At 35.5% G+C, this 27,500-nt stretch overlaps 3 protein-coding genes and 1 long non-coding RNA gene across 8 annotated transcripts in view; 2 read left to right on the top strand and 2 right to left on the bottom strand.

Moving 5' to 3' along the window:
• The window catches only part of LOC106882269 (calcyphosin-2), a 66,288-nt gene extending 64,386 nt beyond the window's left edge, over positions 1-1,902 (top strand). For both annotated transcript variants that reach the window (XM_052975366.2, XM_052975365.2), the window contains exon 19: positions 560-1,902. In XM_052975366.2, the coding sequence (XP_052831326.1) occupies positions 560-732 (173 nt within the window). In that variant the 3' untranslated portion in view covers positions 733-1,902. The remainder of the gene's footprint in view (positions 1-559) is intronic.
• LOC106882271 (replication termination factor 2) overlaps positions 1-15,042 on the bottom strand; it is an 82,006-nt gene extending 66,964 nt beyond the window's left edge. The window contains exons 1-9 of one of the 4 annotated variants that reach the window (XR_016237726.1): positions 14,294-14,981; positions 12,387-12,473; positions 11,711-11,805; positions 11,358-11,448; positions 9,251-9,387; positions 7,733-7,811; positions 6,329-6,442; positions 5,585-5,633; positions 3,083-3,390 (exon numbers count right to left, since the gene is read on the bottom strand). Coding sequence is in view for 2 of the 4 variants with exons in the window: in XM_089338772.1 (XP_089194898.1) it covers positions 3,128-3,390; positions 5,585-5,633; positions 6,329-6,442; positions 7,733-7,811; positions 9,251-9,387; positions 11,358-11,448; positions 11,711-11,805; positions 12,387-12,455 (897 nt within the window). In the remaining 2 variants the exon portion in view is untranslated. Of the gene's footprint in view, positions 1-2,944; positions 3,391-5,584; positions 5,634-6,328; positions 6,443-7,732; positions 7,812-9,250; positions 9,388-11,357; positions 11,449-11,710; positions 11,806-12,386; positions 12,474-14,293 lie in introns of those variants that run through there. The other 3 variants (XR_016237727.1, XM_089338772.1, XM_014932885.3) reach the window with 3 other exon arrangements.
• A 28-nt stretch (positions 15,043-15,070) lies between these two features.
• On the top strand, positions 15,071-22,585 carry LOC106882270 (8-oxo-dGDP phosphatase NUDT18). The gene is made up of 8 exons (XM_014932884.3): positions 15,071-15,543; positions 16,335-16,498; positions 17,694-17,814; positions 18,044-18,140; positions 18,726-18,869; positions 19,000-19,105; positions 20,398-20,728; positions 21,145-22,585. Exons 1-7 carry the CDS (start codon positions 15,456-15,458, stop codon positions 20,659-20,661), a joined length of 984 nt encoding a protein of 327 aa, XP_014788370.1. The 5' UTR covers positions 15,071-15,455; the 3' UTR covers positions 20,662-20,728; positions 21,145-22,585.
• A 1,728-nt stretch (positions 22,586-24,313) lies between these two features.
• The window catches only part of LOC149131457 (uncharacterized), a 5,835-nt gene continuing 2,648 nt past the window's right edge, over positions 24,314-27,500 (bottom strand). Inside the window, exons 2-4 of the long non-coding RNA XR_016237728.1 lie at positions 26,988-27,042; positions 25,950-26,096; positions 24,314-24,479 (exon numbers count right to left, since the gene is read on the bottom strand). This is a non-coding gene — a long non-coding RNA (uncharacterized LOC149131457). The remainder of the gene's footprint in view (positions 24,480-25,949; positions 26,097-26,987; positions 27,043-27,500) is intronic.

The raw sequence follows: 27,500 nt of genomic DNA, 5'->3' as shown, positions 1-27,500 counted from the left end.
CCTGGTGTAGCCATCTGGTTTCACCAGTCCTCAGTCAAATTGTCCAACCCATGCTAGCATGGAAAGCGAACGTTAAACGACGATGATGATGATGTATCCAGCCAGTGTAATCAACTGTATGTGTGTCACATTAACAAACAAGTTATTAGCTGCAGTTGGTCATCACTTGAGTGTGGCCAAACATTTCATTGAGCTCCTTTAAAGTGCTTAATTCTACATCTACGAAGAGGTCATCCTTAAAATACATTTCATGAGTGAACTATCACTCGTAAGTCGGGAACTTTCATGTGGTTGCTTGAACTGTTAAAGATAGCTACTAAATCTCTCTTAAATCACACCACATTTCTTTAAAATAGCAAGGATACAAAGGACAATGTAGTCTTAGCTGGTTGTGGCCAAACTGTCCCTGATAACAGGTCTGACCAATTGGGGCCAAAATCTGACTAAACAACATTAATTTTAATCCATATTATTCTGAGAAATATTTGACAATAATTTCATTTGGTGAATTAAATATGGTTATTTAAAAATTAATCTGTTTTCTCTATTTTAACTTCAGGTGGAGAACTGTATGATGCACTACAATTAATGCTTAGTGTGTTGAACAAAAGCTCAAAAGAAACCGAAGTGATTCGATATATTGAATGGGAACAGTATTATGAAGGCTTAAGTATTGGAATCGAATCGGATGTTGATTTCCTTAGAATTCTAAAGAACCTGTGGAGTATCTAAAGAAAAATCCTTTACAACAGAGTAGAATATTCTTTGCTGAAAAGTTCTAATAAGACTGAAATAAGTTCATTACTTTCACCAGCTCCACTCATCTTCATTTTACAAAAATCTCAGTTAGCTGCTTTTGTTGGAATTATCTCCCTTTATTTAAATTTTAAACAAACATCCTCTCGAGGGATTGTTTGTCAACTAATTACAACAATAATCTCAAAGTTGTGCCCTTCAATATATTCCATATGTGAGGCCCTACTAAATTGTCTATGGAATATGTAGAGAAGTTCCTTCCCAGACTTATGTTGTTCCCCTTTTGTTAGACTTACATTCTCTATTATCATCAACACACTACAACTCCAGTTGCTATCACATCAATACATTTAAATGGTTTATCACATCAAATTGACTCAGTTTCAAAGAAAAAACAAAATATTTCTGTAATTATTTGACATCCCCATATGTTCAGCTACTGTTTTTATCAAATTTGTTATTTTGTGTGGTTGCCAATCTTTAATTAATTATATTTTGTATTTATTTTCCTGAACAAATCTTGGTGACATATCTGGCAATTATTTTGTGTAATCATAATTCTGGGTTCAATCCTGCTATACAGCACAGTGGTGTCTTCTAATCTAGGTTCAAATTGACTATTTTGTAAGTAGAAACTGTGAGGAAGCCTATTGTATGTGTGTCATTGCCATTATCATTGTTTTTGTCCTTTTCTTTCCCCAGACAGACATAGATTAAGATGATACTTTCTGAGGTAGTTTTTCTATAACCTGATGTTCATGTCACTAATTCTCACACGAAACCAATAAACTATGAAAATGTTAATGTTGCTATTTTTGCTCAAACATTAACAAAGACACATAGAATCAAGATGTGCATATGTACACACACAGTTTCAGTCTACCAGTTCCTCTCACGAAACTGAGATCAGTCCAAAAAGAGGAAGTCAACTGTTGTATTATGACCATTCAATGTGATAGCAATATAATTATATCCCTTTCTTTTCCCCACACCAAACCTCTTGATGTGAAGTGAGTTTCATTTTACTAGCAAGATAAGACCAAAGTGAAACTGTGCTCATAAGCTATGAATAAATTTAAAATAATAAAATGTATTAAACTGTAAATAAATATTTCCCAACACATCACTGATAGATTTTTAAACTAATGAAGTAGTATTTCATTGAATTCTTTTGAAAATACAGGTTTCCCTGGATACAATTTGCAAGAGGATATTTCTATACAATATATAATTTAAGAATATATATATTTATATATGGTTGTACACATTCACTTAGAGGTATCCATTACTACAGAATTAAATTCATTTCCAGGGTGACTGGCATAGCAGGAATATAATTATCATCTAGAATAAGAAATGGGTAGAATAAGCCAAAGTTTTAAGGTTACACCAAGGAAGTTAGCTATCTTATTTTTTTTTACTGTGTTGGTGCCACAAAAAAACACTCAGTCCACCCTGTGGAGTGATTGGTGTTAGGAAGGGCAACCAGCCACAAAAGCAGTGAAGCCTGGTGCAGTAACAAATGTTACATGATGATGAATTTCTAATGTGTAGTTAATAACAGATTTTCATCACCTTTTTCTAGTCCTTTCTATATACACCTTGCTAGCATTAAGACTCGCAAATAATGCATTATTCCAATGCAAACCACCTGAAAGACTAAAGAAACTATCTTGTAAGCAGTGCAATAAGTAGGCCTGTTTCTAATTCAAAATTATATATATATACACACACATATATAGGTACATATGCATGCATGTATATATGTGTTCTCTGCTGGGTTAAACAGTGGCTGAAACAGTTGTGATGTTTCAAACAGCTTACAAGGATGTTGCCATGAGCAAAACACAAGTGGTTTTCACGCTTCAGGAATGGTCACTTGTTGCTTGAAGACCAATCTCATTCAGGGTGACCGTTTTGCAGATGTGAAAGAGAAGGAAAAAAAATGACAGTAGCATCACTTCACAAGAGTTCCAGAAATATATACTTTGAAAGCAATAAAAGTGTAAACATGTAAAACTAAGTGAAAATAATATTGCAAAATTCTGGTTTCTTTTGGGTACCCCCTTGTATACGCACACATATATATATATTTACATGTGTATAAAAACACCATCTACTTCATAGTGATAAGTCTTACACGAGCAAATTAAACATGAAAATATTACCATAAACAAGAAACTAAATATCACAAAGCATATAAAGAATTTTATACCTCAAAAAAGGTGCGCCTCAAGTCAGTGGGTGCTTTCCTGATCACACAAAACTGTAGAATAAATGATAATAACATAGTTGTTTGATGAGGTGAATGAAACACTAAACATACCTTCTTTGATAACATATACAAGCAGACAGGAATGTCCTTAAATATCTAAAAATAGAGAGGATTGTAGGTAATCCAGTGTTGTTCAGGCTTTTTCTTGCACTCTTCTGATGATGTAAATAATGACTTGTAAACCATACTGTTTTTAGAGTCCTTCTGGAGACTTGTTTGACCCTGGCTTTCATTGCTTCCAGAAGCTGTCTTGGAATTCTTGCCTGTTGTTTTAGTGTTTGAGGCAACTCTGTTACCATTTGTAAATTTTGATTTTCCAGGAACCAAACAGGTGATCTTGCTGCTACTGCCTTCAGCACCTACATAAAAGATATATATATATATATATATATATAATGAGTATATGTATCATCATCATCATCATCGTTTAACGTCCGCTTTCCATGCTAGCATGGGTTGGACGATTTGACTGAGGACTGGTGAAACCGGATGGCAACACCAGGCTCCAATCTAATTTGGCAGAGTTTCTACAGCTGGATGCCCTTCCTAACGCCAACCACTCAGAGAGTGTAGTGGGTGCTTTTACGTGTCACCCGCACGAAAACGGCCACGCTCGAAATGGTGTCTTTTATGTGCCACCCGCACAAGCCAGTCCAGGGGCACTGGCAACGATCTCACTCGAAAATCCTACGGGAGCCAGTCAGGCGGTACTGGCAATGGCCACGCTCAAAATGGTGCATCTCATGTGCCACCCGCACAAGAGCCAGTCCAGGGGCACTGGCAACGATCTTACTTGGCTTGCCGGGTCTTCTCACGCACAAGATGATAAAATGAATGGTTTCTACCTGATAATTTGTTGGTAAAATGCAGTTACTTTCACAGTGTTCATTATGTAAATGAAAGATACGAGAATTTTTATTGATCACCACAATTGTCTTGACAAGTCTAGCATCGATCCCTCATGGGTGGGATACTTAACTGATTCAGGAGCATCCAACAGCACAAATGTCTCTCTTCAGGTGATAAACAGATATAGCTCATTTAAAAAACAATTCTGCAATGTATCTTCTCATTTTGTGTAAAGAAAAGCAGCAAATTAAAGGATATATCTTCATTTATATAGAAGACCAATAATAAAATAAATCCCCAAAAAGAAAACAAACACAGCAAGAATAAGTATTAAAAATAACTGTTAATGGATATGAATGTATAAATGCTCTTGCACAAATACACACACTCATACAAGCATCCATGAAGATGTAAGCATGTGCACACATTCACACAGTGAATTAAATAGCTACTTGGTGTTATAAGATGCCTACATGCATATAAATGTACTTTCATAGAATGCAGTGGGAAGGAATTTGAGTAAATTTACTTAAAGATATGGAAGAATTAAGTTTAGTTTTGAACTCCTCATCCTGGAATGCACCTCATAGAGCCACCCACCCACCCACCCATCCATCCATCCATCCATCCATCCATCCATCCATCCATCCATCCATCCATCCATCCATCCATCCATCCATCCATCCATCCATCCATCCATCCATCCATCCATCCATCCATCCATCCATCCATCCATCCATCCATCCATCCATCCATCCATCCATCCATCCATCCATCTATCTATCTATCTATCTATCTATCTATCTATCTATCTATCTATCTGCCATCATCATTTAACATCCTCCTCCCATGCTGACATAGAGTGTAATAGATGTGTAGTGAGAATATATGTTCAGTATCAAGTATTGATATGGCTGCATGTATATTATTACAAGAATTCTTACAGAGAAAAAGAATAAATTCAAGAACTATATATTTACTACATAAAAATATATTTTCATTGGCTGTTGATGAAACATAATCAAAATGTAGAATCTAGTTGAATGAAGTAATCTATGCAAGAAAGTTCAGAACTAGGAAATGTAGAAATAACAGCTAAGTGGTGGTTTTCAGTCATGTGGCAATAGAGAAATAGACGGACATAGCAACGACGTAAATGGCTCTGAGTCTAATCAACTAAGAAGCGAAGAGCAGGGTAAGCAAGCTGTTTTTATTAATGGAATGCTTAGACATTCTAGAAACTTACAAGAGAAACGCAAAGCTTCTTGAATAATTAAGAATTGCAGCTCATGACACAGATGCTTCAAGAAACATAGTAAAAGGAGATTTTTAGTACTGAAGGAGGTGGCTTTGTGCCAGGTCATAACAAATTAGAATTTGAATAAAGGGACAGGAATAGTGTCTCGAAGTAGAGGAGATACATGCCTATGCAGGCTGGAGAGAGAGAGAGAGATTGTGAAGACGGGGGAGTTTAAACAGACAGATTTTGTTCTCTTCTCAACTACTCAACATGTTTTACCCAGCCATCAAGTCTATTTTCATAATATATTACTACTTTTGAAACCCTTCCAGATTCAGGTCTTGTCTTTACCTAGCCAAATCCATCTCACATTCTAAAAAGAACATGTCTACTGTCATTTATCTACTGACAAATCTAAAAAAAAAATAGAATAAAATAAAATCAACAGATATAGGCTGACTTACATTGGTCAACAGGGATGTCAGACTTCTTCTTTTCTGCTTTCTTAGCTTTCTGAAATAATAGAAATTCATTTTCAGATATTGTTTTCACAGCACTACACTCTAGCTTTTATATATATATACATGTATGTATGTGTGTGATGATAATTTCATATATTTACGTATACACCTTGTCGTACATCGTTTAAAGCCCAATCACAGTATTCTGCTATTGATACTTTGTAATTTTCGGAATAGACAAATTTTCTAAGTTTGAAAAAAATGATACTATTGTAAATAGTTTTTAAATACAGATTTTGTTCAATTATAAAGGTAAATATAATTAATTTTGCCTGGAAAAAATGTGGACTACAATGAAAAACACAGGTGCAAAATCCTAGTAGATAAAAATGATATTTACTCTATGATTGCATTGTTCTTTTAATACTCTTCAGAATGTGGAATCAATATGAAAATCTGAAGACTATAAACAAAATGTTCTGATCATACAGTAAATATAAATATGATTTAATAACAAAATGTGTGCATAATAATTTAATTGATGCATGCACATTTTATTAGATAATACTGGCATTTACAGTGTGATCATAATATTCCATTTATATTCTTCATATCAACTCTACATTCTGAAGAGTATATATATATATAAAAAAAAAAAAAGACAATATGATCATATTGTGTGTGTGTGTGTGTTAACATTATTGTTTCAGCTCTTTTAATAACAACATTACAAAAAGGAAAGAAGACCTTCTCCAGTTTAGCTGCTAATCTTCTCCTTTTCATTCGGTCTCTCATCACTTCTAAGTCTTCCTCACTTGCATTGAGTATTACAACATCTTCCTTGTCCACTTTTTCACCACACTGTATAATGGAATAATAATAATAACAAAATGGCTCAAAAAGATTGGTACAAATGTAAAGGTCGAACACCTACGAAAATCAGCATTGCTTAGAATTGCAAGAATTCTTGGCAGGGTTCTTGAAACATGTCCAGTAAAACAAGTGTCTGTTGGCTGTGGGAAGCTGACCCCCTTTCCATCATAGACAGCAAAATAAGCTGAGAGTTTTCATCAAATAATAATTTTATTATTATACAGAATTAGGAACAAATTCAATATGAATGGAAGACTTCACCCAAGAGCAGGAGTAGCAAGATCATACTTACCTAGAAAGGAAGATGGAATAGGGTTAATATCAGTAGACTACTGTGTGGAGTTAGCTAGAGTAGATATAGACTCCTACATTGGTAATAGCAGACGAAAGTATATTAAGAGTTGCTAGAGGCACAGTGGGACACAGAGACACTAAAAAGTCTGGTGTGAGGTCTTAATTTATCCTCAGATCTGGAAAATGCTTGCAAAAGATTAGATCTTAAGAAAGGAACCCAAGGGCCATATACTAGTGATGGATTGAACTGAGTAATAAATTAAGACTGATGTTCAGTCAATTCTACTGCTGCAATAACAAAAAGTAAGTGTAACACATTTCACCAAACACATCAGATGTGCAGACGTTCAAGGCTAGTAGCAAATTAGAAAGAACATCAATGGCTGTTTGAGACTCCTCTGAAGATATGGCAGACAGACAGTAGCTCTGAGGGAGGATCACTTCACTGGGGATGGCCATGTCACAGAGATAAGGATGACCATCACTTTCTCATGGAAGGGTGGCAGTGATGAAGCAAATGCAAATCTAATGTGGGCTTTGGCTGTCAAATGCTGTCTTGTTCTTGTAGGAGAATTTGTGGATTTTCTCAAAGGACAAAACAATAAATAGGCTCTTGATGCTCTGACTTACTCTGCCAGGACAACATGCCACCATCATTAGTAGCCACAATAATAGCTCATCTATCATAAGCAGGGATTAAAATGTCACATACTGACCTTCCTATAGATATAATGAAGCCAAGATCATAGATGTTCTATCCAATGTAAAGGCCCCTAGATCTAATTGTCATTCTAGCTGGTGTTCTGGGGATGTTGTGCAGAGAACAACAGAAATGAGCATGTTACTTGTAAATAAGTACAGGCTTGTGTCAGGAAAGCTATGGAATACTGTTTCAAGAAGTTTCATTCAACCCATGCCAGGATAGAAAAAGGAGACATGTCATATCATATGACAAAGAGAGAAAAATATTGAGACATGTCTTACCTTATGACAAGTATCTGACTTCACCTCTTTCAGAGCCCGCTCTGAAACCACACAACCACATGTCCATGGAAAACAGAATCTGTAAATAACGATAAATATTGTTAATAATATTTACTTTATTATTTATAATGATTTCAATAATAATCATTGTTTCTAGCATAGGCAGAGAGCTAGTCAATAAAATCAACCTCAACATGTGGGGATGAAAGGATGAAAAGCAAAGCTAACCTCAGAATGTAAAGAGTCAGAACAAAAACAAGACTGTATTTTGTTCAACACTAACAACTCTACCAACCCAATGCAATAATTATAATAACTTCAAAGTTTGGCACAAGGCCAGCAATTATGGGGGAGTGGGTAAGTCAATTACATCGACCCTAGTGTTCAACTGGTGCTTATTTTATCAACTCTGAAAGGATTGATACCCTGAGAAGTCAACCACAACAGTATTCAAACTCAGAACACAGACAAGTCATTAAGCATGCTAATGATTCTGCTAGCTCACTGCCCAATAATAATAATAATCCTTTCTCTTATAGGTACAAGACCTGAAATTTGGGTGAGGGGAAGAGTCAATTACTCAACTGATACTTATCTTATCAACCCTGAAAGGCATAGTAAACCTTGGTGGAATTTGAACTCAGAACATAAAGACAGACTAAATGACTCTAAGCATTTTCTCTCTCTGTTTTCTCGTGTTTCTTTCTGTTGCAAAGAATAGTCTAGAAATGTAAAAGACTTTCTCACTTTCTTGAGCATTAAAATAAATTGTTGTTTACACACACGACTTGGTCTTTTGATTTTCTGTAAATTTCAACTATATATACACACACACACACACACACATATATATATATATATATACATACACAACACACACATATATATACATATGTGCCCCTGGACTGGCTCTTGTGCGGGTGACACATGAGGTTTTTCGAGCGAGATGAGCGTGGCCATTGCCAGTACCGCCTGACTGGCCTTCATGCGGGTGACATGTAAAAGCACCCACTACACTCTGAGTGGTTGGCGTTAGGAAGGGCATCCAGCTGTAGAAACTCTGCCAAATCAGATTGGAGCCTGGTGTAGCCATCTGGTTTTCACCAGTCCTCAGTCAAATCGTCCAACCCATGCTAGCATGGAAAGCGGACGTTAAACGACAACGACGACGACGATATATATACATACATAACATAGTACATTCATATATATATACACACACACACAAATATATATATATATATATATATATATATATATATATATATATATATATACATATATATATACATATATATATATATATATATATATATATATATACATATATATATACATATATATATATATATACATATATATATATACATACTACATATATACATATACATATATATACATATATATATATATATATACATACTACATATATACATATACATACATAACATGTATACATACATATACATACACATATATATACACACACATATTCATATATGAGCCTTTTGTACTTACTTGAACATCCCATTCATTTCTAAGCCCACCACAGGACATATATACTGTGAAGCAAGCGTATCAATGTAACCATCTCCCTTTTCTGCCTTTGGCCTGGAATCTCCAGGGTTCTCAGTCAGCTTCACTTCCTTAATATCCTGATGAAGAAAGCAAAGAAAACCCCTGTGTATTTGTTTCTATCGAGTGAAATTATCTTCTTCCTCTTAATAATAATAATAATAACTTTCTATTTTATATAATTTTTTTTTTTAATAATAATAAGTATAATAATGGTTGTGGATTTAGGCAGAAGCCAGCAATTTTGAGGCAGGAATAAGTCAATATCATCTGCTCTGATTACTTGACTGGTAACTTTATCAACTTCAGAAGGATGGAGACAATAATAAAAATGAATATTTCTTTATATCTGCCATCAGGACAAGGAGGGGGAAAAATACAAAGTCAATAATAATAATGATACTACTACTACTACTACTACTACTACTACTACTACTACTACTACTAATCGTAATAAGGAAGCCTATACAGGTTCACACAACCTGCTAGAACTAGGACTGCATCATTTAATGTCATTCCCAGTTGTTATTTCCAGGCCAATCCTTATACAGTAGATTCGACGCATTCCAAACATAATCCTAGAAAGATAGGTTTTGTATGTGGCAGATGTTCAGGAGCAATAAACACTGAAAATGTGCAGAAAAACAGCTTCTGTCAGATGCCAAGGGCAAAAACTAGAAGTAGTTGATAGCTTCCGTTGTCTAGGTGACTAAGTCACTGGTGAGGATGGATGCTCTGAGAGTGTAGCTGCTAGAATAAGAATAGCCTGGGCAAAGTGTGAAGAGAGCTCCTACTTTTGCAGGTGGCAAAGGACCTCTCGCTCAGAGTAAAAGGCAAACCGTATGACGCATGTGTGTGAACAGCCATGCTACATGGCAGTGAAACACAGGCCATGACTGCTGAGGACATGTGTTAGCTTGCAAGGAATGAATCTGGATGTAATGTCAGTGTGCATACACGACAGAGTGTAAGCACCCTGAGAGAAAAGTTGGACATAAGAAGCATCAGATGTGGTGTGCAAGAAAGACGACTGTGCTGGTATGGTCATGTGTTGCGTATGGATGAAGACAGCTGTGTGAAAAGGTCACACCCTAGCAGCAGAGGGAACCTGTGGAAGAGTAGACCCAGGAAGACCTGGGATGAGGTGGTGAAGCACGACCTTTGAATGCTGGGCCTCATGGAGGCGATGACAAGTGACCAAGACCTTTGGAGATATGCTGTGCTTGAGAAGACCCAGCAAGCCAAGTGAGACCGTAACCGAGGCCTATGCCAGTGTAGCATAACCAGCCCATTTAAGAGTACCCTTCAATCATTGGACAATAAACTGCGCTTCCAAAGTCATTGTCATGGCTGATGACAGCATCGCCTCATTGGCATTTGTGCTGGTGGCACGTAAAAAGCACCATTCATGATCATTGCCAGTGCCGCCTCATTGGCTCCTGTGCCAGTGACATGTCAAATGCACCATTTGAGCAATGGTCGATGTCAGTGCTGGCTGACTGGTCCTGGGCTGGTGGGATATAATAAGCACCATTCGAGCGTGGCTGTTGCCAGTGCCACCTGACTGGCTCCCATGCCGGTGGCATGTAAAAAGCACCGGAATAGGCACATTGTATCCCCATTTGTGGTAAGAAGAGACTAAAAAGGCATCAAGAAAGGCATCCAACTGGTGTGGATATCTCTGGAATTGGGTCTAAAATCTGAGGTACCAAAAAAAATTGGTGCCTCAATGTTATATATATATATATATATATATATATATATATATATATATATATATATATATATATATATATATATGCACATGTGGGTATGTATGTGTATATATGTGTGTATATATACACACACATATTCTTTCTGTAATAGTTATTGTCATATCTTCACAAACATAATTACATTTTTCTATATATGTAATACAAATTTTCTATATTATTAAATTACATTCAATTTGATATAGTTATCTTCTGCTAGTATAAGAGCTGGTCCCACCTATGCTATGGGTTGACTTGGTATTGAAACTGAGACAGTTATGTAGGAAGATGCAATTTACCTTCAACCCTCGGAGATGACTGAAACTCTGAGCACACTCAAAACTGTTTCGATCAAGGAGGAACTCCAAAACGGTTTCTTTGTTGTACAGTCTGAAATAATAAATTGGAAATGAGAAATTAATCTTCATATTTAATTTAATACAAAAATATTCTTCAGGGGTTTAACAACACAACAGCTGTTCATGTACATGTTAATAAATATAAAACATCTTCTGGATAAATATAATATGGAAAGAGCAGATACTGCAGAAATAGAGAAGAAAAAGAAACAAAAATTAAAGGAAATACAGCCATGGAAAATAGACATTAAATGATGATGATGATATATATGTGTGTGAATAGATACACTCACCTACCAAATTCACAGCTCATAATAGGAGATCTTAAGGGTTCCTGTGAGATAGCACAGTGTTTCCATTTGGCAGCCAAGTCAGCCATTTTGTCTTTCTGAAATAGAGAAACAATTTATGAAGTGTAGATAAAATGTTAATGAGATGCGGAGGTACTGAATATGATAGATTTGTATGGGTTGATGAATAAGGAGAGTGTGGCTGGGTATTAAAGGTATCAACTGAGGTATGTAGGAGAGATGAGTGGGATGGCCATATGTGGAAACCTCTGATCTAAGGCCTACTAGATCGGTGCTGCCCAGGGACTAAACAAAGAAGCCAAAGAATAGAATAGCTCAGCAACACTATATCTGAAAATAGAGATGGCCATAGCTGTAACATCAGGACTGATCAAGGACTACATAATAGCCGGACAGTGCTGATAAACAAAACCACAAAACAGAGGCATTGATCAAAGTGAAGGATGAGATTTGATTAGCTCTCAGGAGTGATCCCTTATGCAATGGTGATACAAACTCATATTAAAATTAAAATTAAGTTTGTAATGACATAGTCACTATGAAACACAGCAGGTAAAAAAGTAACAATAACAATAATTCCTATGTCAAAAAGATTAACTGAAGAAATTGGCGATCTGGGACTCATACAGAAGCATAATGCTAGACAGAAGATCCTTACCTGTTCAGGTTTTTTCTTTGTCCTGACCAACTCATCCCTTGTGGGTATTGTTCCACCATCGCATCCCATCTTGTTGTGAATATAAATCTATACAGAGGAAAAGATATAGACAAATAGATAGATAGAGAATGCTGGCAGATATATAAACACATTAATAGAGACAGACAGCAAGATAGGTAGACAAAGATAAGTATATAGTCAGATATACAAATATGATAGACAGAGAAAGACTGACAGAGACAAACAGAACAAGAAACAGGGAGAGAGAGAGAGTCAGACAGAGAAAGACGAGTAGATAAACAGACTGGCAAACAGATATAAGTGGTAGACAGAGAAATAGGAAAGTTAACAAAGTGACAAGCAGATAGACACATAGCTAAGTAGAGAAAGACAAATAGAACCATACTTTATATAACAGTTGTAAATCTCAAAGTAACTAATAAAACTACAATACAATACAAACATGAACATAAATTTTTCAATAAACAATATTGCTTTAAATATTTAGAGCCGTTTTTTTTTTTAAATAAAATATACAGGAGAGGGGTGAATTGGTAACTGGAATAAATGGAGTAATTTCTGATTTCTCATTATTTTCTCTCTACATGTTTGCATCATCTTTAGGAGTAAAAATTGGTCAGCATAGTTTTTCGAGAAATTTTTCCTTAACTTTGACTCGATTGTAATTGAGGTTGCTAATAAAAGATTGGGATACCATTTGGGGTTTAACAATCATATTCCTTTTTTCTGTTGGATTCCTAGTCAATTTTTTTCCCCACACTACTGTCTAATTTGATAATTTTCAAATTTAAAAAAAATGATGTCTAAAATGGGGCAAAATGAGTAATGACTAATTTCAATAATTTCTCCTTTTTAATTGCATGCTGTATAAATATATCAGGAAGAGAACCAATCCAGCAGATTGTGAAGAAGTCTTAGAGAATATTTTATGCTGAGTTTTTAGATTTAGTCGAGTTTCATTAATTTCATATCATGTGTCATTTTTCCATGATCCACTTTTATTTGACAGAAATATTTTAAATTTTTGCTATATTTCTGATATTTCTGATGTATACAAATGGATATTGATGTGCATGAGTCTTTTTACAAATGTAATTCTGGAGAATTGAAGCAGCAAATTTACTTTATCATGTCTTTCATTTTGCCCCAGCTAAATTTGTATTTTATATGCTCAAAGAGAATGCTGGGCTCAGGACTAAAAGTGCTTAAATCATAAAAGTTTTTGGTAAATCTTCAGATTAACACCCGTACGATTTTCACCAGGCTGTTAGGGTTTTAGGGTTAAGGTTAGGGACGGAATTCCCTAACCCTAACACCGTAGTGAAAATCGTGCGGGTGTTAATCTGAAAATTTACCAAGTTTTTTTGGTTTATATATCCAAAGCAACTGGAAGTCGAGTAAATAGATGAATTTTAAATGTAGATCACAAACTATACCATTTGAACTAATCTAGATCACAAACTATACCATTTGAACTAATCTAGATCACAAGCTATACCAGAGACATGTATGTAGCTCACATACTACACCGGAAATTTCTTAGAATATGAATTTATAAAAATATTTCCAGACGATCAACCCTTTAATAATTGCTTTCTTTCAGATGTGACACTTTCTGGAGACCTCAATAGCATAATGGATTCAACATTTCTTTGTAAAATATATTTGTTTTATATAAATAGGAGATAAAAACAAAACATTATCAAATCTGGAAATCAGAATCATGTGTTGGTTAACTTTAGAAAAGTTGAATGACGGGTTTTGCTGTGTTTATATTATTGGATGACAAATGAAAGACATAACCCAGACATAAACATGATAGATGATACATACACATATATTGAGAGGTACAGAAATAACCCAAAATATACTTTATATAGACATACTTTATCTGATAAATCTTCACAGCTGTTTTCTCGGATCCTGTTTAGCAAAACAATTATGGCTGTCGTTCATACAGAGCTATGTTTTCAACATCAAAACCTGATTTTCGTACTTTGAACACCATTGATTTATATTGAGTGTCTATGTATGAACTCTTTATTATCGCAGATTTTATTTTAATGTTTATGCATTAGTATCCTAAAATCAAACGCGATATATTTGATTAGTCGCTGCGAAGGTATACTGTAAACAAGACACAGAAAGCCAGACGAATCAATGTTTCATCTTCTCTACAGAATGTCAACTGCGTCAAGAATCGCATAGATTATCTCAGTTAATTTAAGTTTCTCGACTTATTGTATAACATATGTGAGACTCTACCGTATGTGTACTTGTTATATAGTCTTAGCACGACTAGTTTTTATCTAGTTACTGCCTTCTCACCAGAAGTTATACACGTCTATGAACATATCTATACACATCGCTGTCTCGATGTTTTATTTAGTTGTTAATACGCACTGTTTCTAAATGAAGAGACATGCAAAATCGGTGACGTATTTTACTTGCGCACCTAATTTCAACGACACTTTTATCTACTAAGCTGCTAGCTACCAGTTTAATCAGTAGGATGACCAACGAATAAACTGTAATAACCAATCGAAACTAGTCGATTTGTTCTCCTGTTTGACTGAGAGAAAGAGAGAGCAGTGTAAGTTAATCACAAGCCTATCTCTATTGGTGATGGTCTATTAGTTGCACCACTAATTAGAGTTATCTCCCTTGCTAATTGTTTTTGCTTTCGAATTCCAACTCGTCTTTGGTGGTTTCTCTCTAATAATTGCACGGGTAACATCAGTTAATTGAAGTTTCTCAACTCCCTCTAATACGCTTGTAAGACCCAACTGTGAGCCCTTATTTAATGTCTGGATTTTTTGACGCGTGAAATTACGATCCATTTAGTAATATCAACGCAGAAATCTTTCTCTGTCTCCATATCTACCTATCTGTCCATCTATCTATCTATTTCTTTGTCTATCTATCTATCTGTCTGTCTGTGTATGTTGAGACTTTGACATTAAATTACTTCTCAACTAAATTTAGTTATCGTGTTGGCGACGTCAGATGTTGATATCGGTATTAAAATAATCGTTTGACAATTAAGCCATGGAGAAAATAGCGAATGACATCAGACTTTTATTTGACAGAAAAGCTGTTGATTTGGCAAGTAAGGAGCCCGATATAAGTCGTACAAGTGAGTATTCCTGCTAACATATTCGTTTTTCGCCCACATCACTCTCCCTTTTTATGTTTTCGCTTTAGTTTAACGTCAGATTTGGCCCTTTTTTGTGCGTCTATTTTTAATCGATTGAATGTTTCTTCCCCGCTAACGTTTAAGATCTATTATCAATAAATAGAAAACATCTTTCGATCTTTTCGGGGAATATTTAAAAGTTATTTCAAAACTGTTTCCATTTTATAATTGTATTTTTACAAGGGAGAAAAGGAGAACTAGATGTCAGGGTAGGGAAAAATTAGTAACCGAGGTAAAACGAGTAATTTCTGATTTCTCCTTACTTTCTCCCTACCTCTTCGAAATCTTAACAGTGATGTTGTATATATATATATCAGGAAGAGAGCCACTTCAGCAGATCATGAAGAAGCTATACAGAACATTGTATTTACATTTGACGGATATTTGTCCTCTTAACCACTATACCATATTTTATTTAGCGAGGTCGTTGCTGGACTGCTTCCTGTGCAGGTGGCACATAAAATACACCATTTTGAGCGTGGCCGTTGCCAGTACCACCTGACTGGCCTTCATGCCGGTAGCACATAAAAGCACCCATTACACTCTCTGAGTGGTTGGCGTTAGGAAGGGCATCCAGCTGTAGAAACTCTGCCAAATCAGATTGGAGCCTGGTGTAGCCATCTGGTTCGCCAGTCCTCAGTCAAATCGTCCAACCCATGCTAGCATGGAAAGCGGACGTTAAACGATGATGATGATGATGATGATTTTATTTTGTTGTTATTATTTTCCAGACAGCCAGTATGTCCCTGTGGTGAAAAAAACAGTAGGCTACATAGTATGTGGAATAATTTTTGATAATTTGAATCAAGTTCTTATGATGCAAGAAGCTAAATCTTCATGCTTTGGAACTTGGTATGCACCTGCTGGTAGGGTGGAACCTGGAGAAAACTTGACTGTAAGTTCTCATTATAAATCTCTATTTTTCTCTTTCAACTTATAAACCAATATGTTATATAATCTTTATTTATTTCAAAAACCTGCTCATTATATAACGTTTAACCTTTTACTTTACAAACTAATATGTTATATAAATACTGTTTAGCTGTGTATATAATATCATTATTTCTCAGACTAAGTTCATGTTCTCTTATTTCAATGTCTACATCTAATGTTTATATGACGTAGTCAGAAGAAGGACAGCACCCTATGACCTTTCCCAGGGACTCTGACTGGTGGGAGGAAGGAAGGAAGTTATTCTCAAACACCAGACCTAACAGGAATGCTTACAACAGTCCAGACTCCACTAAAGCCATCCAAGGGCCAGACGGTTGTCTTGAATTGCACAACAGAATCAGGTCTATTATTGCAAATCAAGAGCAGTGATTCCTCTGACATAGTTTCTGTCTGTGAACTTCAAGCATGGATGTCATTCGTTTGCAATTAGCTGCAAAAAGATGTCAAGCCATTGATGAAGTTCATGTTTGAAGGACTTGCTTGGAAACAGACGAGGGTTGGTGACAGGAAAAGTATCTGGCTACAGAAGATTGCTTCAATAAAATTCGTTTGACCCTGCAAGTATGGAAAGTCAACACTAAAATGATGATGATGGTGTGTGTGTGTGTGTGAATACATTTTAAAAAGAATATACAACTAATATATAATTTAAAATGTCAAGCTTTGAAAATTCAGAGTTGAGGAATAATTAGGAAAGTGAGAGCAATAATTAGACGTGACTCAAAGTTGTGCATCATATTCATTTTGATTGATGCTTTGTCAGCTTTAAAGATTACCAAACTATTTCATATATTTTTCATAGCTTAAATTTAGATGTCCCTGCTTACTTGGTCAGCCCTGATCACATCAATGACTTTCCAGGACCATTATAGTTTTCCTTCTCCTTTAATTCAGACCAATTCTTACCAGAACTGCTGTGTGCAATGTGTCCTTCCTTCTTTTAAACAGCAGATTGTGAATTGTGGGTTACTTGACTGTTATTCTTGGCAGTTTGGTTGATTATATAGAGAGTTATTCATTAGTCCATAAGAAGTGAAGTAATGACTATGAACATTGGTAATTTCATCAAGTAATGAAAATAAATTGATAAGGTTTTGTTATTTCAAACATAGTGATTTATCTGCAATGTTTTTCAGGATGCTGTGAAAAGAGAGGTTTTGGAAGAGACAGGCTTGTTGTTTGATCCTCTTACCCTTATCTGTGTTGAATTTGGTTCTGGTCGTTGGTACCGGTTTACATTTACAGGGAAAACTGTTGGTGAGATCAATCTTTTTATTGTACATAAAATAAAAAGAAAATTATTGAATTGTTTGATGAGCTACTCCTGATACACGCTAATCAATAATAATAAATTGATCGCTTAACATTAAAACTGAAGTGAACTACATTCAGTGTGGGTGTTTATTGACTAACATGGCCCTCCCAAAGTATATCATTTATCATAAGTATTATCTTTATTCAAGGGAAATTTTCCATCTGTTTTCAGGAGGTTCTTTAAAAGATTCTTCTCGAAGTGACAGTGAATCTCTGCAGGCAAAATGGATTTCATATAGTGACATCAAAACTGGCAAAATTAGGTTGCGGTAATTATTTTTTTAAGGTTTTTATGTTTATAATGAATATTTTTATGATAATATATTTTTATGTTTATCTAAAAATTACTGACACTAAACTATTTTTAAAATTTACTATGATTAAAAAAAAAACATTGGAAATATGATTATTGTAAGAGCATGGAGTTATATCAGACAAAATCCCTTTGATGTGTGTGGTTGTTGTTTAACCCCAGGTGTTCTGCTAAGTGGTCAGACCTAGGACCAACTGCATTCTTGCCATGACCATCTTGTCTTTATAAAGTCATGTGGAACTTGTTTTCGGAAGTAAGATGGAAAGGTGAGGGGTAGGGGTGTGTAGAGAACAGAAAGTAGATGAGGGAGGAGGGAAGGCATGGGTGAGAGAAGGGGCAAGGTTGTAAGTAAGAGAGAGAGAGAGATAGGTAAGAGAAGAGGAGCAAGTAGTATCAAGAAGATATGATTATTTCATTTCCTTCCATTCTACTTTGATGAATTATTCCACAAAAGTCAGAATTTAAAAAAATAGACATTGTTTTTGGTTGAAAAATAAATAGAATGATGTTTATTTAGTTGTCCACTGTTTTATTCTCTCAGGTCAAAGGATATCCTCCCTCTACTAGAATTGGGGTTGCAATACAAGAAACGTAGCCCTGAAAGTTGTCATGGTGATTGCCTTCCTGTTCAGATACCCCACAAACGTTTATTTCTAAGAATGGTAATTGCAGTGAAGACAGACAGGTGTGTTTTGAGATTTCTTTTTTTTTATATATGGCAAAATGTAATCATTTCATCTTTAAAATTATTCTTCCACTGTAGGCGCAGTTGTGCATTATTCAGATTTATGGTATTGTTGACTTTATCTTTCCAGTGATGTGAAGTTATTGGTCAAGTTAAATACACTTCCATATCTCCCTGTCACTGATATCGCTCCTGATGACTGGTCCCTGTTCATGTCTGTTTTTTTTCTTCTAAGAGTAAGTGTCTGTATCATTGCTTTATCATCTGAAAATCTCTTTTTCTTGGTATTGGGTCTTCATCACTAGTTTAACACTCATTTGTTTTCATTATAAATATATTGATGTTCTATCTCAATATTTCCTCATCATACACACAAATCAAGGAATTCCTTCCTTAACTTCTGATGTAGTTGTCAGGGTGCCATCTTTCTCCAGGCCTAACCGAAATCAGTTTCTTCCAGAGAGAGAGAGAAGAATCAATTCTTGTACTGAACTTTATTTATCAACCCCTATGAGACCCCAAATGCAAAGCTGATTTCAGCACAGTTTGATGCTGGATCAAATACCACAAATATCTGATGCTCTACCAACTCAGTTGATTTGCTGCCTTCAATTATCAGATTACCAATATTTTGGAATCTCCTCTTTATACTCTGACATCATCCACTTTTGTTTAATCAAATATTCATATTTTAGTCAAAACATTTTCCATTTTTCTCTATTAATTGCAGGCTTTAATTAAATATTAAACACTCACAAACTAAATTTCATACAATGACATTGACTATAATTCTACATTTGAAACAGTTTCTTTGGATCCTCCTTTTTTTTATTTTGGAGTAACAACATGTTTCTGGTAAAGTAGGGTTGTCCTTCTCCTGCACTTCGCTCAGGTTAGGTAACCATGTATCTCTTTTTCAGCAGCACACCTGCTTCTGTATTCATTTCTGATCTCTCTCTCACCATTGGCTGGGTAAGCTTGTACCTCCTCTACAGCAAGACACCTGTTTCTCTCTCACTATACCCTTTCATCATCTAACACAAGATCACCTCCTCCAGTTCCCCCCTCCCCTCTCAAAAGGTTTTAGTCTTGCAAGTTACTTGGCGGCCCTGTCAATGTGGGTGCCACTTAAAAAAGCATCCAGTCCACACTGTAAAGTGGTTGGTGTTTGGAAGGGCATCCAGCTGTAATAAGCTTGCCAAAACTGACCTCGCCTGTGTTTGTGCCATGTAAAAAGCACGAAGTCCACTCTGCTGAGTGGTTGGTGTTAGGAAGGGCATCCAGCTGTAAAAATCCTGCCATAACAGTCACAAAAGTCTGATGCAAGCTTCTGCCTGGTCAGTTCCTGTCAATCCGTCCTACCCATGCCAGCATGGAAGATGGACGTTAAACAATGATCATGATGATGATGATGATGACCTTGTCCTACATAAAATATTATGCATTATTTTAAAATTGTTTAATATTGAAGTTCCTCACTAATATTACAACTTATTGTACTATATTTGATGTTTTCATCTTCTTCTAGGATGCTTTTGGTCAACATAGTATGGAACCTAAAATTTGTGGTATTTTATCTGTGGAACATTGTGGTCTTCCAGCAGCTGTTAATGATGGCATTTGTTTAACGTGTGTGTTTTCTTTGAATTCATCTGATGAGGAGCAACTGAACAAGTTTGTCAACCAGAACTACCAATGGTATTCTGTCAGTGATCCTGAACTTAAGAATCTACTCCTTCATTCTTTAACACCAGGAATGTCTGTGCCACTTATTGATCTCCATTCTTACTAAATAGTACTATTATCTGCCATCTGTTCCCTACTGCAGTTAGCAAGTCTCACATTTACCCACAACAAAGGTAAATTTGTTTAAAATTTTAAATGTTTATTGTTCTACCTAAATATATTTTTTCCTTTGTCACAATCTTATGTGAACAGGTAACAGTTAATCTCTTCTAGGAAGCTTTGTCTGCCAGCTCTTTTTTTTTTCTTTCTCACAACATGCATTGAATACTATCTTATCTAATATAGTATTAAATACTTTTATTTTTAAGATGATAAAGTGATATTTAAGTGAAATTTAACTATTATTTCTAGCAAGTCAAGCTATCGCATATAGGTTTATTTATTGCTTTACTTTCAACGACTTCTCCATAGTTATAAAAAGTGGGGCTGGTATTAAAATGTATGAAGGACTGATGTATGTTGTAGTTTGGAATCTTCTTTAAACTTTCTGTAATCTGTTAAGGTTTTTCTACTTTAATTTATTTTTCAGTTTAATTCATGATTGATAATCTTCTGGAATTTGTCAACACGTACACTTGCTGCACAATTAAGAGGAATGGAAGTTCACACAGAAAGTATAGATTCAAACTTAAAGCAAAGTGACAAATCATTTTGATTACAGAATGGAAAAAAAGGAATATCAAGGAATTCAGTGATGAACAACAAATACTAATTTTATTTTCATGTCCACACCAATGAACTTGTATGTAAATAAATAATGGATGGAGTTGATTTTTAAGATCTACTTCCTCCCACCCATCCCATAATCCATAATAAGTGGAATAAGGTGAAGTGGTATGGTGTGTGATAATTAACTGAAGACCAGTGAACATCTTTTAAGTTACTAATTGAAAGCATAAAATACTTCCGTGGCCGTCATTGTTTTCTTCCCGATGTTACTGATGAAACCATCAACTGTTTTTACTGGAAAACAATATAATGTTATTTATCTTTTATTTTGCTAAGATCTGTCATATGATACTGTGTGTAGAAGTAGATGATGGTGTGTTTTAAAGGATTCATTCTGCCAATAAAAATCCATGCACTGGTTGTAACACTCTTTATTCAATGACTTATCAAATACCCAGGGAATTCATTGAGAAGGTTACAGATGTGTAACAAATGACTTTCACTTATTGATTAAGACAACCAATGTGTCTATTTTTATTTGTACCCTTCTAAAATGCATCAAGACAATTGTTAATCCTTAACAAAAACAGGGAAATTTCTAAAGAAATCTTTTGAAATTTGCCAAAGCTGTTTCCATGTCTGGGGTAACACTGCTTCTCTACACGGACAGCTTAGCTTACCACTAAAGAAAAGCCACTCAGCAGATTGGTACAAAGTCTCTTTCCCTAATGTGTTCCAATCTCTGTCTCACAGATGTCACTTCTAAAGTGTGACACAAGGGACACAAACAAGTTTCTTGCTGTTGAGAAAATACCTTGGATGGAGCTGGAAAGTGAGATAAAGGTAGTGGTGTCAATGTGTCTGAGTGTATCCTCAAGATGCAAGAAGGTGAATAGAAGAGTGATGGAAGAATCAGTGATAGGGAGATGAGGGAATGGTGGGAAAGGCTTGACAGAAATAAATTGGTCAAGGGGGTCACTTTTGTGTGTACACATGATCTTTCCAGGCCCTCATATAAACAGATCTTTTCAATCACCACATATCACCAGACATCTCAGCTCTTTGTCCTCTCAAAATCCTGAGATCCCCTTTCACTACTTTGTCCCATGCTTCTTTGGGTTTCATAAAAGTTTAATATTTTAATTTATTTTATGTGATCTGTCATGATTTTTTAATGTTTTGATTTATGTCATATATTTTGGATACTTCTGTTTAAACATTACAATTTGGATGTTAAATGTGATAATGTATGGCGTAAACACTTATTTAAAATAAAATTACATGTTTATGAGTTTGTAGAATTTAAGATTCGTTATTTTTCTCAGCACAGAATTCTACATACTTGCAGTTTACCTCTGATATTGAAAAGGTCCCCACCCTTACTGTACAGACTCCCTTACTGATTCATTTTATTGAACATCCAATTTTTGGGTGCCATTTGTTATTGCAACTGTATATATCTCATCATCATCATCATCATTTAACATCTCTTTTTATGCTGGCATAGGTTGGACAGTTTGACATGAAGATGATGATGATGAGCCAGAAGGTTGTGCTGAGCTCCATTTGTACCGGATTTCTGCAGAGTTTTGAATTTTTAAAAAACTTTTTTTGCAATTGTCTGATAATACAGACATAGACTTTCCCAAATGCATCAATAAATTAACATTGATATTTCTTTCACCATTGTTACAATGGAACTGTCAAAACACAATATTCGAGCAATTTTGCTATTCAACTTCAAAAAAAGGGCATAAAGCAGCTGAAACTGCTCGCGATATCAACAAAACGTTTGGTGAGGAAATGACCTGTGAGTGGTCAGCTCGAAAATGGTTTAACCAATTTAGCAGTGGAGACCTGAGCCTTGAAGATCATGAGCATCCATCTGTCATTGATGACGGTTAGTTAAAGACCGTCATTGAGAAAGATCCACATAAAACCACTCGAGAACTGGCAAAAGAACTTCAAGTTAGCTAGAAAACTGCCATAACCATTTGCATATGATTGGAAAAAAAAAAAGCTTGATGAATGGGTACCACACGATTTGAATGAAAATCAGAAAATGTGCAGATATGAAATTTGCTTGCTGCTTCTTCTCCATAACCAGACCAAACCAAACCATTTCTTGACCGTATTGTAACTTGCGATGAAAAGTGGATTCTGTACAATAATAAAAAATGGTCTTCGCAGTGGTTGGACCAATATGAAGCACTGAAAACCTTCCCTAAACCCGAGCTCTTCAAAAGGATGGTTATGGTGACTGTTTGGTGGTGTACTGCTGGATTCATCCACTATAACTTCTTAAAACCTGGTAAAACCATTACTGCCGAAACACATTGCCATGAAATTGCCAAAGTGAATGAAAAACTGCCACTTCTCCATCTAAGACTGGTCAACAGAAGAGGGTCAATCATTTTTCATGACAATGCTTTACATGTTTCACTAATGACACTCCAGAAGTTGAGGGAACTTGGCTACAAAGTTCTTCCCCACCCTGCTTATTCCCCAGACCTTTCTTTTACCGACTACCTCTTTTTCAAGCACCTTGATGGTTTCCTGTGAGAGAAGGAGTTCAAAAATCAATCCGATGCTGAAAGTGCATTCAAAGAGTTCATCAGTTCCAGAATTCTAAATTTTTATGTTACCGGAATAAACAAACTTGTAACTCGTTGGCAAAAATGTGTTGATTGTATAATGGTACTTACTTTGATGAATAAATTTTCTGCATTGTTGAAATATATTGTGATGAATTTCATGTTTCAAAACATTGTTTACTTTTTACTCAGCCTGACATATATACCAATGCTGGTGCGTTTATATTCCCGTAATGTAGCAGTTCAGCAAAAGGAACTGATAGAATAAGTACTAGGCTTACAAAAACGGGGTCAAGTTCTTAGACTAATACTGTTTAAAGCAGTGCTCCAGCATGGCTGCAGTCAAATGACTGAAACAAATAAAAGAATAAAGTTTGAATGACTGAAACTGGTACAATAAAATTAATTCAAAATAATTGAAAGAATTTTATGAAATATTGTTTTACAATTTTATATACCTTCAATATTGCTTCTGTTTTTTTTTGGTAAATAGATAATAATACTGAGTCTTCTTCGTTTTAATTATCATTTTTACAATGAATGACTCCTTCAGGAGCATACCTTTTGGGGTCTTTAAGTGCATCATAGACTTTATCACAGTCTGGAAAAGGAAAACAGAAAGTTAGAGCTCTAGTACGGGTATAATACGTCCCAAATTTATAGAAGGCTTCACATTTTGAAGGAGAGTAAAATCAATTTGATTATGCTGGTATTCTCATATTTGATAAAACAAGTACCAGGGGAATATTGGAGGGATCAAATCATACACTCCCCCAAGATATGCAGCTTGTCACTTCATTAGAAATCAAGGGGGAAAGAGAAAAAGAAAAGGAGAAGGAAAAATAGGAAGGGAAGGAGGAGGGGTAAAAAGAGGAAACTACACATATAATACAAAACTTAGAAGCAGTGCTACAGATGTGCCAGCACACACGAGCCTGAGACATGGCTGCCCTCGCGCACTTCTCACGAGGAATTCTGGAAGGAGCTTCGTGAGACCAGTGCAGAGACACTTCTGGGGAAAGAAAAAGAAAGACGCCATCGGAAAATCGATTGTAACAGTGACTCAATCAATCCCTAGGGACATCTGAAAAAGGAATTTTTATATTCCAAAATATTATATTCAGACGATGGATGATTAAATTAGAACAGTTATTATAGTCCATTGTTGTTGTTATGGTGCATTGTTGTGCCATTCAAAACACATTATTACTATTTATTATTATTGTTTACAATATTTCTAAGTATTAATCAATGATAATAATAATAGTAATCAGGCAGTGGCTCTCTTGGTTTCTGATCTTAACTGATTGGAAGTGTTATCGTGTACATTGTTTTGTTTTGGTATAAAAGATGCGCAACAGCAAATATTCTGCTCAATACCACAGATTTGCTTGTCAGTTGTTTGACCTTAACCAGTTGAGCATGTCCCTTGGCGGCTGATGATATGTGCATCTCTGATCATGAGCAGAAGTATTGGGGGAGCATCATAGCCATGAGTTGAGAGGAATTCTTTGGGGTTTGAATAATTCATCTCTGCAAACATGGGTGTTTCATTCATCGTCCTTCAACAAACCTTATTCAGGGACCTTTTGAGTGGCATTCTTTTGACTCAATTGTAACTTCAAACGCAAACAGAGCTGAAGCTGAAATTCATTTCTTGCCAAAAAGAAATATAATTTCGTCTTGTTGCTGTGATGGCAGCAACAACAACAATGACTACAGCAGCAGTGACAATGTGAACAGCAGCTGCAGCACAGACAGCAGCAACAACAATAACAGCAACTGTATCGGCAACATTAGCAGCATGAACAACAAGACCGAAAACAACAAAAGTAACATGAACAACAAGATTGAAAACAACAACAACAACAAGAGCAGCAATAATAACATAATGAATCTTTACTGAACCCCTGCCAAGCGAGAGGCCTTCTTCTCTTGAAGTTCCAGTTTAATTTTCCCTGTTACAATCAGTTTCTTTTGGAAACTTTTTCTCTCTCATAAACTGAGGTAAGGTAACATTCGTCACTATTGCCTGAACGTGTGATTTTGTAGTGTTGTAATGTGATCTTACCGATATAAATACCAACTTCTTTCCAAAAGACGCTGCTCCATTGGCACTCTTTCTTCATGCAATCATGTTTCGTTATGGTAACCCAAAACGCCCTTCCGCAGACACATTCACCCACAACCATGCATCCTTTGCAAGATGGATAGACCTCTAAAAAAAAAGAGAAATTACAAAATAATATCTAAAGTGAGTTTATAACGATAATAATGATAACAACAACAATAATAATAATAACTAGCGTGACCCGTGAATATTTCATGGAAATAATGGTAAATGTATTGGTTTATATCTCAAAACTTTATCCGAAAAGCATGAAAGCATAGTCTGTGTTGTGTCTGGATCAAAAGAGAGTCACTCATCTGCTGCTACTCATTGAAAAGTGAAGGAAATCGAAATACAATCATTACTTAATGCACTTTACATACTTTATACACTATTTTATAAACTTGACACACAACACTCTCCCTGTTTCTCTGTCCTTTTTCTATCGCTTTTCGCCTTTCCCTTCAACTAATCACCTGAAAACATTACAGACGAGCTATATAACTTTTCTATTTTTTCCTTTACACTTTTCGACAGTCGTCAGAAAGATGGTCAACTCTTGAACAACGGCATTCAAGGGTTGACCATCTTTCTGACGACTGTCGAAAATAATTTGAAGCAGATTTGGCTGCTATATTTTTAGGTGGAGCTATTGCATGGAGGTGGCTTGTTTCCAGGGTTACTCTAGTGGAAATGCAGAGACACAGATGCGGTGTTGGTAGCGGGGATTATTTTCGGCGATTGCTGCAGCTGTTGATGTGTCCCACACAAGAGTTGACGGCAGTATCAGCAGCAACAGAGGATATCCATGTGCAATAAATGATTGGGTGATGAACAAAGACAGTGGCCCGTAAGCACATTCGCGATGGAAACTTTAGGCATGTTCTCGTAATGACACTGAAGAAGTAAATCATATGGTGACAACAAGTCTTCTTGCATAATCTCGCCCTAAATATTCAACAGTAATACTGTTACGATAGATGAGAAATGAATACAAACCTGCATCAGTCGGAATGACAGGCAATATAAGCATAATTATCAGAACAGCCCTCATCTGCAATGGAAAAGTAAATAAAAGATATGGTATGTTTGCAGTTAAGATCGTGCTCATAGTAAGTTCACCTCACAACCTTGTTTTTGCATTTTATCGTACTGCACAGCATTTTAGACATGTCTTCCACCAGAGATTTGCCTTGAGCACTTACATGTGCGTGTGTGTGTGTGTGTGTTGGCAATTAGTAGAAATTTTCAATAGTTTAAAGTGGCCAAAGACTTTTGCATGGTACTGTATTTATATATATATTATATATATATATATATATAAAAGATAATAAGAGTGAAAAAACTACAGAAGGCTTGTGTTACATGGTTAAAGTATATATTTAAATTATGTCAGATTTTTTGATGGTTTCATTTATGATCTGGCTTTTGTGTATTTTTGGCAGACCATAGAAATACACAAAAGCCAGATCATAAATGAAACCATCAAAAAATCTGACATAATTTAAATAT

Source organism: Octopus bimaculoides, chromosome 21 (assembly GCF_046866305.1).
Source record: "Octopus bimaculoides isolate indiv1 chromosome 21, ASM4686630v1, whole genome shotgun sequence".
Taxonomy (NCBI): Eukaryota; Metazoa; Mollusca; class Cephalopoda; order Octopoda; family Octopodidae; genus Octopus; species Octopus bimaculoides.
Note: the sequence above shows the minus strand (reverse complement) of the source record. Positions and strands in the feature narration are given on the sequence as shown.

Bases quoted from the DNA above. Each gene is read 5' to 3' on its own strand.
- LOC106882270 (XM_014932884.3), top strand. From the start codon at position 15,456: ATGGAGAAAATAGCGAATGACATCAGACTTTTATTTGACAGAAAAGCT. The intron at 15,544-16,334 runs GTGAGTATTCCT...ATTATTTTCCAG, and splicing joins GCCCGATATAAGTCGTACAA to ACAGCCAGTATGTCCCTGTG. The intron at 17,815-18,043 runs GTGAGATCAATC...ATCTGTTTTCAG, and splicing joins ATTTACAGGGAAAACTGTTG to GAGGTTCTTTAAAAGATTCT.